This window comes from Macadamia integrifolia, unplaced genomic scaffold (assembly GCF_013358625.1).
Source record: "Macadamia integrifolia cultivar HAES 741 unplaced genomic scaffold, SCU_Mint_v3 scaffold1563, whole genome shotgun sequence".
NCBI classification, from domain to species: Eukaryota; Viridiplantae; Streptophyta; class Magnoliopsida; order Proteales; family Proteaceae; genus Macadamia; species Macadamia integrifolia.
In genome coordinates this window covers 73,552-85,517 of record NW_024868260.1, presented here as the reverse complement: position 1 = coordinate 85,517, position 11,966 = coordinate 73,552, and the positions used below count along the sequence as shown (strand labels likewise).

The window sequence follows — 11,966 nt, the reverse complement described above, 5'->3', positions numbered from 1 at the left end:
AAAAAAAAAAAAAAAAAGTGTTAACGGTGTGGAGGGACTTACTCCTCCAACCTTGTCCTGGACTTGGCGTATTTGATCCAGAGTAAAGGTAACAGACGAGATGGAAATGGGCTCAAACTCCACCCCAACCTTCCCCGATCGGATCACAGTCTTGTCATCCTCCAACAAGGTAGCCTGCAACAAGCTCAAAGCAGAATCTGTAACAGTATTAACACACATCGAAACAAAGCTCCTTATTCTGGACCACCTTGAAGACCCTCCTCCTCCTATGGGTCTAGGTACAACACTAGGCATAGTCACTGGAAGAGAAGGATCATCAGCTCTCTTATAAATATTAAAAAGGGCACTCATGAGGGAGTAACCATCTCCAATGGCATGGCTAAGCTTAAATACTATTGTCCCCTTCGCATTACTGGTTGGGTAAGTGAAGGCATGGACTTCCCATGGAGGGCGACGACCCCCCTCTGAGGTTGTCTCCATGGCCACCTTTGAGACGTAGGTGTCCAGAAGAGCATCGTAGTCCTCCAAGGTTTGACCTGAAGACGGGAAGGTTGGGAAGAAGATGTGGTCTTCTATGGTAATCTCCACCTTCTTCCACCTTTGCACACCCTTTTTGTCGGTGACGATGATGGAGGAGAACCGATCGTTGATGGGGACGAAGACGTCGCGGAGGAACTCAATCATCTTAGACTTTTCTATTGGGGAATCCAACTCGATCACCATTATTATGGGAACTGAGAGAGTTGAGCTATTGATGTATTGGGAAAGAGGGCTGAGAGGAGGAAGTGATCTGGAGAGATCTTCATGATCCATGAACGATTCTTTCTCTCCTTTTTGTTGGAACTTGTTCTGGTCATTGTTGAAGGGTTTGAGTATGTTTATAAAGAAGAAGAAGAGAAGAGTTGTTTTAACTTTTAAGGAGCTTACGAACGAAAGAAGAAAGGGTGAAACACAGAATGGGAAGCGTGAAGATGCTTTTTGGTGACCTACTCTCAAGTATTGGTTGCTTTCAATTCACTGTCGTCAGTTGAATCAGAGTTCCTAAGTTTTGACTGTGGGAAAGAAAGAGAGTTGGCATGGCTATGGTTATAAAGCGTCAGATCAGACCCAGAGAGTGATCTCAACATTAAAAACCAACGCTGCGATTATGCAAAAGGCAGTCACCTTCTGCCATAAATGTTGACAAAGCAAGGGAGAGAGTGATCAAGCTTGGCTATTAAGAGAGAGAGAGTTTTTGTTTGTACAAGATATTGAAGTATTAAATATTTACAGTGTGTTTCACACGTCACAATATTGTCAGCTTTGACAGCCAGGTAAGTCATCATACGATTTTAAAACGTGTCTCAAAGTATTAGAAGAAATACGTGTGAAATGAAATCTTCTACCAGAGATTTTCTCCATCTGTGTAAGCGTCCAATTGCAACACCTCAACCATTATACTACTTGTTGGGAGTTGGGTGAGAATGCCCCAGTCCTTCTAAGTCTTTAGATGGAATTGCTCACATCCAAATGTGGGATAAGAATATCAGGCCTTTCTAAAGCAATAGCAAATTAGGTTTCGTCAGCTTTGGGGTTCTATAATTCTTTCATGGACCACCATCCCTATTAATTAAACTCTCAATCATTCAAGGATACATAAGGATTCAGGACAGTGACTTCTTGACTCTGAGAATGCACTGCAACTGTGAAACACTGTAGGACTAGCACATGAGAAGAAGATAGTTATTTATGGCTCAAGAGAATCATATCTGATCAATATGTCACAGATATTTAACAGTACGTACCAGTATAAAATCTGAAGCTCTCTATTCATTGATCAGGAAAATGAATTGAGGACAATTTTAATGGGGTCTTCTTCTTGTCTCATTCAATAGTCATCAGTTGGGTAACTGCACCCGCAGCACAACAATTTATTGCTTTTCCATCTCCTTCTATTTCTCTGCCCAAAGGCCCAAACTTCAAACATTGAAACTCAAAACACTTTGGAAGAATCCCATTCCGATTCTTGAAACCATACTTTTAATTGATTTTAGTTTCAGAACTTCCTTAAAACTGAAAGTTGAAAGGGCCAACTTGTTAAAGGTAAATTACTGAAACAGGCACCCTGATGATGCTCTCCATCTCTTAACACTAGCATGCATGTGACCTGTCACTCTCCTCTTTCTCTATATACTTAAACTCTACATAAGGCATCTCCATTTCCATTCCCTACCATCGTTTTAAGGCAGCAACAAAAATCCATATTATGAGAAAGACCATCTTAGTTGCTCTTTATATCTTAGCAGGACACATCATGCCACCTCACCTACCATTTTAGATTCCATATTAATTGCTCTTCAACAGCAAGTACATTCTTGTATAATGATAAGGACACGGTTGAGGGAGCAGAGAACATAGGGAATCTATCAGAAGAGAGATAAAATAGGAAAAGAAAATAAAGAAAAAATAGATAAGTAGCCTTACAAATGAAGCTACGAAGTCTTGGCTTAATTGGGAGGTTGCCCGCCTCTTCTCAAGATAAAATTAAGAGAGCTAGTTGGATAAAATAGTAGTTACAACCATTATTTAACGTATTCCATGTACAATGAAACTATCAATCCGCACGCTCCATATATGCTCCAATACTTCCATTGCCATACTTTATCTCTAACTTATACTAACTTACCAACTCTATTAAATAACACACATAATACCCTATCCACTTCCACGTGAGAGCCATGTAAGCAACGACCCGACTTTGCAAGGTTAGTTCGTAACATATAACTTTTCAGCAGACTTATTTTAGGCATGCATATCTTTGTAACGGAATCTCTTTCTTGTATATATTTGGTTCAATGCAATAGAATTATTCAAGCCTTCGCATTTGCAAGACTTCGTCACTTTAACAATATAAAATGGGGGAAAAGGTTGAGCACCCTAGTGTCACTACTTCGTATCCTCTTTGGAAAAAACACCTTGCCCTCCTATGTCCAACCCTGTGATTGGTGTATGCCTTTAGCTTACAAAAAGCTGGTGGTAATATACCCAATCCTCTCCAGATAAGACATTAACTACAACAATATATAAGTATTAGTCTAGATGAAACTTCTATGAGTGTATTTTAAAACTTTAAACCGTCTTTTGATTGCCTTTTGTCTTATTTTAAAAATTTTTTTGTGAATCAAGGTAACTAGGGCCAGCCACACTAGCCCTATGAATTTACTTCCTTAGGGCCTGGAATTGTACATATTGTTACAACCTCTAACATGCAAATGGTTTGAAAAGCCGATGATAAAGGAGCAGGGAAACTTCACCTAAACCAAGGGTAAAAAAACATTTTCATAATAATTAGAGAGTATCATATCATTATGTCATTTCCGAAAGGAGTCATTATCTTTGCATAATTTTTTAGTACACATTTGAAATGACAGAATTTACCCTCATTGAAAAAAAGTATCCACTAAATTAACGAAAAATAAAGTCATAAGCTATTTGACACCTTAAGAGGTGTCAATTAATAAGAGAATCACTGTATAATATGGTAGCAGAACATAGGGAATCATATTGGGAGGTTCAAATATGTGTGTGTGGTTTGAATGATCAGCAGTTCATTGAAAAAAAAAAATGATGTATAGTTAATTAATGACAAGTTCCTCAGTGATTGATGAAAATTCTAGCTAAAAGAAGTAAGTTGCTTGCAAAGAATGTGAGGATAAAGATCCTTTACAGTGAGAAGATTTGGAAGTGAGGTGCAGTGAGGGTCTCTTCGCTGGACACGTCTTTCTACAAATCGAGAGTGAGAATTCTATTACCCATTTTGAGCCTCTTCGATCAACCCTTTAGTCGGTTATCCATCAACCGACCCTTTACAGGATTAAGTCAAGGTAGTTATTACTGTCACAAGTATGGATTTAAGTATCATAACGTTCCACGAATTAGTATCCATAATGATTGATATCAATACGGCATTGATATTGATATGGTACCCATACAGTTCTGCCAAAATGGTCAGTTAGTTTTTATTTTTTATTCTTTTAATTAAAAAAAAAAGGATTTCTTATATGAGAGTAGGCCTGATATGGTACATCCATATTGGGATGCATGCATAGATATGCATGAAATATGGATCATATAAGAGAGTATTTGATTAAGTTAAATTGAAATTTGACATGCAACTAATCTAGACCACATTCTTTTTATCAAATGGTAAAAAGAGAAATAAACACATATCCACATGGTAGATGCCTCGTGAGGTTCGGAAAAGTAACAAACCCTTGTCACAATAATGTCCTAACCAAAAATCATCTTAGCTAGTTAAAGAGTTCGAAACATCCAGCCCAGCCCGATTGACATTGGGTTACTATGGCTTTGGACCCAGTTGATTAGAGTCATGGGCAGGAGATAGAATGTGGAAACCCATAAGATTGGGCCATTACGTTCTGTTTGGGGGGTCTTTTGTACCATTTTGGGCTGGCCTAGCTAAAATTGACACCAACTCTGGCCCATTAAATCACTTGCGTGTAAATATTGTTGCGACAGTGCCAATCAACCCTTTTATATAACTATTCCTATCGGCTGCGTTTGGTTGCAAGGGAAATCGGAAGGGAAGGGAAGGGAAGTGATGGGATGGGAAGTGAAGTGAAGTGAAGGGAAGTGAAGCGATTTTTTTTTCCCTTTTGAGTCATTTGGTTGCAACAGAAGTGAAGTGAAATTAATTAACCATAGTTGTTTGGTTGGATGTAAAATTGATGTAAAATTTTAAAAAACTAATAATCCAACCAAACTCCTCAAAAAAGATGGGGGGAGAGCACTTTCAATCCAGAACCCAGCCAGCTCCTCAAAATTTATATTAGTTATGTGAATCAGGTCATTCAAGGTATGTATCAAATCAATCCAAATGTCATCAAATACTATGTTCTATCACTACCAAAAAAATAAACCATTTCATTCTATATATCAAATGAATGCAGCTTAAATAAATATTTAAAATAATATAAAAGATGATCACAAAGAAAAAAGTAATAGATCACAAGTGATAACGACTGAAAGGCCCATTCCAAAAGTCTGTTAGTCAAAACAAACTCAACAGGTTAGTAATGCTCTATCTGGCTCAAACCCAATGTCTTTTGGTCAAAACAAACCCAATTGAGTAGAATGAGAGAGAGAGACAGAGATTGTTGAGAGTCATGAGCGGGGTGAGAGTCCCGAGACTGGGAGAGATCGTGAGAGTAGGGTTTTTTTTTTTTCCTTCTTATTTTGGTGGAGAAATAAAAAGGAAAATTTTAATGGTTAAGTGAAATTTTTTTCACATGTAAAAAATATTTTTCTTGCAATCAAACATCTACATTTATTTTTTCTAGGACAAAAATTCCACTTTACGTAAAAAAATTGTATTCCCCCTGCGACCAAACAAAGCCATCAATTTTGTTTTTGGCAAACATTTTTTCCATCAATTAAAGCCAATCTCTTCCATAGTAGGCTTGTAACCATGAGAAGTTTGGGCTCATTATTTTAACTATATTGGGCCGGGGGATGGGGTGCCACCCAACTCAACTCTAATTCAGAAATCTCTGAACCCAGCCCAACCGACCTGCACTACCCAAAACCAATGAAGCACTTTGGAACTGATACTTTGGCCCGGGCTCAGAAGGAAAACGGGCCATTTTTGAAGTCACAATATGTATAGAGATCAACCTTCCCAAAGCTATCAAGATGTTTGGTCCGAGCCCAGCAGGAATACGGGCCAAACACTTCAGCATTAAGTGGATATATACCCCTGAAGATTGTCCCTCGACCAACTTCACTAAATCCAATACACCGCTTCCTCCCCCACCCGCACTCCCCCCAACCCAGCCAAAAGGAAAAGAAAGAAAATAAATAAATCCAACAAGATATTTTTCTACACCCCATTATCTTTGATTTTTCTGAATTAGGAATTGAATGGTGATGTAACTCAAAAATAAAATTGAAAATAAACAAGAATTTTGCTATCAAAATAAATAACAAAATACAAGATAATAGGGTTAGAGAAGACCGCTTAACTTTGGGCTTCTTGGGAACTCGGGGACTCTCTTAATCCAAGCGTAGGATTCACTCAACCAATAGAGGACCTCAAACTATCTCAATGGGCTTACAAGCACAACCCAAAAGTAAGACACAACTCTCAACTCCCCTTGCTATAGACTTACAAGTATTTATAGGAGCTGATTAAAAAATCTTTGAAAAGGGTGGGGAATAAAAATCGCATTCGAAGATTATGATGCATCAGATAAGTTGAATCCAGAGCAAAATATTGCATGCAATATAAAATTGTACATGAGGTTTAACCCAAACAGAGTGGTATTTTTTTATTTATTTAATTGATTGATCAGGAGATACAATAAAGACATTTTTACACTATACACTACTTGCAACAATAAGATCGAATAATGAAATTGCACTTATGATGACTGCTTAGGCCATATTTTATACATCCATTTCCATTTTAATCAGGTATTTTGATCGCTGATTAATGATAAAAGTGATTACATAATGTGATTTTCTCACATTTGTAGGTTATAGAGTCATGCGCATAAAAGATGCTAAATGGGAGGATTCGATGCAATCTAGACACCAGTTTACCCATGGATTGACTCACATGTGGTCAAGGGTAAGATGGGTCATTGAAGCAATCAAGGGCAAATGAGGAATTTTACCTCAAATTAGAAGTTTGACCAAGAGATTAAGTAATAAAGAAAATCAGACAAGGGAGGACTTGAGCAAGTTTGAGAAGGGAAGTGTAGGGGCATGATGGTAATTCTGAAAGATGAGGAGTTCTTTGGAACGTATTGGATATTGGGTTTGTTGTGTTCGTAATTTAAAATGATACATCTTTGATTCTCGGGTCAAATCGTTTTTAGTTAAGTTGAAACTTAGCATTTTAAAAAATAAATTCAAAATATCTCTCTTCTCTACTCTCTCTTCCCCATTCATATTTCTTGTCGTTTCCTTCTTTCTTTCCATCTTTCTTCTCTTCCAAGTATCTTTCTCTCTTCTACTTGGTTTCTAACTCTACTTTTTCTTCTCTTACAACTATCTCTCCCTCTCCTAAACTGTTTTTTTAACACTCTCTCTCCTTAGCCTATATCTAGGAACCTAATTCACAATTGGATAAAAATCCTCTGCAATGCCTAGATCTTGCAATACCCCTTGTAGAGGTCGACAATGGACAAAGGGAAATGGATGGCTTAGATTGGTTCCTCATTAAAACAACCCCAAACTTGTGGTTCATAGTTAAATCAAATTATACCAGAGAGTTAAACTGGATCAATTCAGGTTTTACTTTAAAACCTGAGAAAACTCTCTCTCTCTCTCTACCCTAACTTGAAGCTCCCCAGCTCACCAAGGACTGTGCTCACGAAGGTGTTGCTCAGACTTCATTCTCTCACGAAGGTCCCTGCTCACTAAACGAAGAGATCCCCAAATCGCTTCTCACTCGAGGTTCTCATTTTCTCGGTGGCATCTTGCTAAACTGCTGAATCTGGACCAGAAAGCCCTAGATCACTTGTCGTCTAAATATCTTGCACGGGAAAGGTTTCTCTATGCAAGTAAGCTCACCTATTCCGTTTAATCGGGGATAGGGCAACCCTACATCCCCTTTTTTGCTGATAGAGTACCAACATTACTGTTTTGTCAAGGCCTGCTGGTTCTATCTACTAAATGCATCTCAGTTATCTCAATCAATTTGAAAATGGAAAAATTCCTTCAAGCCTAGAATTTTTGGAAATAGGTTTCACATTGCTTCTATCCTGGTTGTCTGTAGCTCCCACGATTCTCTCTCTTGATCTGTCTTGGTTCCCAAAATTTGTGCGCGAACTCGAAACCTAAACCTGGAAAATTCCCTTGGTTCTATCACCTTCCTGCCCAACCTACACTCTCTCATTGAGACATACTGCAACCCTAAGGTATGAAGAACATCCCCTTAATTTTTTGGGTGAATGCAAGTAAAGCCGAATGCTAGGTTTTTCTGCTAGGAGTTTGATTTATTGGAGGTCTTATATAACAAAAATGTCATTTCAACTGGCACTTACAATGGTAGTTTGGTTGCTACCCATTAAGATTACAATTTTCCTACTTTAATTATATTTAAATTTTTTATTCACTTGTGTTCAAGTTTTGTAATTTGTAAATTGTAGTTTTATAGAACCCAATTTGTACATGATATGTCTCTTACATTTTAGAATATCATTGATAAGTTAGAATTTGTTTTATTAATAACCGAAGATGGTAGCCAAATTAGACTTAATAATTTTTATTACTGATGATAGTTGAATCCCAACTTTTTTATCCTCTTCGATGATTATTGATATAAGTGAGAACATTAAATTTTTTTTAATTCCACTTCTGTACTATTGCATGTTGATTGGGGTAATGGTTCATAAATAATTTATTTACATTTTACTAGTTACGAGTTTGGTAATTACATTTAAACATCAACACTCTTGCTCTTGCTTTGTTAAATTTTGTTAAAGTAATGTTACCTTATAGTGATAACTATCTGATAGCTAACACTATCTGTTCTGTTTTGGGCCTCCTCTTATAACAATTTGTTATAGTCTATAGTTGTCTTTGATATTTGTGATTGTAGACTAAGTTCTCTTATATGTTGTTATAAATGAAGAATGCTATTTAATCCTTTGCATTCAGGAGTTTTTTCCCCTCTCTTCATTTTATGGTTCAAAATTCTGAAAACATGCTTTTATATGGAGACTTGCCTTTTATTAGTTATAGGAACTAAAAATACAACTTTACACTACTTGCCTTCTATATAATGCATTGCTCTAATAGTGGACTATGCATGTGGACTGTCAGGAATGTAGTAGTATCTCAGGTGCCATTATTTTTATTTGTTTTATCTAGTATGGAGAATGCTTGTTTAAATGATGTGAGTGAACCTCGAGTTGGAAAGTTATTCAATTTAGAACAGGATGCAAACAATTTTTACAATAGTTATGGACGGGCAATTGGGTTTAGTGTTAGAAGACACTATGTGAATAAAAGCAAGAAAAACAACATGATTATAACGTCTAGGGGATTTTTCTACTCATAAGTTGGTTGTCGGCAACTAGACAAGCAAGACATCAATACTATTAACCCCCAAGCTAAGACAAGAACAAGTTGCCAAGCACAAATGACCATATATTTGGTTGAGGACGGAAAATACATGTGTCGTGACTTTGTGGGAGAACATAATTATGATCTTCATATTACATCAACAATTCATATGATGCGTTCAAAGAGAAATATGTTAGACATACATAGGTATGAAATTGATTTGGTAGATGACTCGGGGATCAGACCTAGATTCACAGTTGAGTTGATGGGTAGGCAGGATGGTGGGATTGAAAACCTGAGCTATACGACCCAATATGTTAGGAACTATCTCCGCACTAAAAGAATGTGTGCCTTATCATATGGTGAAGCAAGTAGTTTGATGAAGTACTTTGTTATCCAAACTAGGAATAACTTATCTTTCACATACTCATTTCAATTGGATAGTGAAGAATAAATAACTAATATATTTTGGGCTAATCTAAAGATGATTATTGATTACGCACAATTTGGAAATGTAGTTAGCTTTGACACTACATTTTGCACCAACAAAGAATGTAGCCATTTGGGTTGTTTGTTGAATTCAATCATCATAGAGGATGCACTGTATTCAGGGCCGTACTTTTATATAATGAGACAGTGGAATCTTTCAAATGGTTGTTTGAGGTATTCACTGAAGCACATGGTGGAAAGAAGCCTATAGCTATCTTCATGGGCCAAGACGCAGCTATGGCTAGATCATTAAAAGAAATGTGGCCTCAGACATGGCAAGGGTTGTGTACATGGCAATTAATACAGAATTGTATTAAGCATTTAGGTAATATAATGAAAGATGGCTCCTGTTTTCTTACAAATTTAAAGAAATGTATATACCAATACGATGAGGAAGATCAATTTGAGACAGCATAGTATAATTTCCTATGCAAGTATGATGTTAAGGATAATGCATGATTGCAGCACACACATATATATATATATATATATATATGCTTAAAATTCAATAGGCAAAGTGATATATGAAAAACAAATTCACAATAGGCATTCAAAATACACAATTCAGTGAGAGTCTGAACAATGATTTGAAGGACTATTTGAAGTCAACTTTGGATGTTGTGCAATTTTTTAAGTACTTCGAGAGAGTTCTTAACCAGAAGCATGGTAATGAATTAAAAGTTGATATGGGCGTATATGTCCTGAACTTGTTCAAATAACAGCATAAGTTTCAAATATAGTTGAGGGATATGAGTTGGTGAAAGATGCTGTTAATAAATTAAGGTTGAAGCTTGCTAATATTAGAATCAATCCAGTTGATTGGCCTGATATGCCAATATTGCCTAATTTCCCAGATGACGTATACGATGAAATACGTTTGAAGCATAAAAAGAAAAGTGTAAAAGGTGGTAGACGGTCAAAAAGTTGGGTTGAAAAACAAGGAAAAAGAAATAAAAGTGGAGGGCCAAGTAACAATCAACGATTACAAGAACAATAACCAACTCCTGCACCAATGACTGCACAAATGATGGATAACATAAATCCTAGTTACATGTCACTTATGATAAGTACTTTCAGTTTGTTATGTTGTTTGCTACATTTTTTATTTTCTTATTCAATCTGGATTGCTCTAATGTTCAATGTCACTTGCAGGGTTCTATTTCCCATATATCATCTAAAGCATCTGTAGTTCATCAATCACTAGATGAAGATTATATTTATATTCAATTAATGATGACCATTATTTTTTTGCTATTAAATACATTTAGTTGATGCCATGACTTATTTTTGTGCTATTAAAACATTCAGTTTCATTGGATTTTTATTTTTGTGCTTGTCAATACATGCAGGATTGTAAGCATTTTTATTAATTTTTAGCTCTATCGTACTAATAATCTTTTTTGTAGGTAATAAGTCTTTAGCTCAAAATGGAAGAATACCTAGATTAATGCCCAGGTTATGGTGGTTCGAATCCACTAAGACTTTGAAAAGTGAACGAATGTGTTCTACCTTATTATATCTTGTAAGATTTTTTTTTTTTTAATTTGCCTAAGTTATTACTTTGAATATGAATGAATGCATTTCTTTTGCCCTAACATGGGCTCTTTTTCTGCCCTCCTTTTACTTTAAATGTACTGAGTTTTGTTAACTATTACTACTGTCATGTGCTTCTACTGGTTTTCCAATAGTTGTTTTTTTTTTTTTTTTTTAAATAAGTTTATGGTGATGAAATTGTAGGTTTTTCAGTTCTGGGTTTGAGAGTGTTTGGTTGGAATATTTTTGGGTGAGACAACAGAGCATATGAACTGGGTTCGGTTCTGGGTATGAAATTGCATTTTCCATGGTTTTTCAGTTCAGTTATGCTGGTTTCAGTGGTTTTTGGCTTTTTTGCATATTTCAGTTCAGTTTTGCTAGTTTCACTTTTTTAGTTCTGGGTTTGTTCAACTGTGTCAGTCAGGTATATTAGTTCACCTAATTTCATGACTCAAAATTCATGACATGTTTCTTTTCTTGATTTGTAGTGGATCTTGATATGTAGCATATCTGAAATGATGATCTCCTTACCACCCAAAAATGGATATACGATCATGTTCAGCTCCTTGCAATTGGCAGCCTAGTCCAGCTGCTGGGAAGCTTTATGAGAGACTAATGTCTTGACTAGAAGATTGTTTTAACATACATGTTCCAACAGCTGAAGCATATAGCAGTGAAATGGTTTGTGTATATCATGTGTTTCTAATGGTGGCTGAATCTATCGGATTGGTTTGCATATTATCTTTGACTTATGATCGTGTATACACACTCTTCTTCTAGTCGCTCCTCAATGATTTAAACTTTTGGGATATCCATTTATGTAATCAGGGATGTGTAATTTTATAGGGAGCAATCATGAGTCCTTTGTTGAT

At 36.3% G+C, this 11,966-nt stretch overlaps 1 protein-coding gene across 1 annotated transcript in view; it reads right to left on the bottom strand.

The window, feature by feature from the left end:
• The window catches only part of LOC122064218 (wax ester synthase/diacylglycerol acyltransferase 4-like), a 4,189-nt gene extending 3,019 nt beyond the window's left edge, over positions 1-1,170 (bottom strand). The window contains exon 1 of the mRNA XM_042627938.1: positions 43-1,170. Within this exon, the coding sequence (XP_042483872.1) occupies positions 43-813 (771 nt within the window). The 5' untranslated portion in view covers positions 814-1,170. The remainder of the gene's footprint in view (positions 1-42) is intronic.
• Between the last annotated feature and the right edge of the window lie 10,796 nt (positions 1,171-11,966).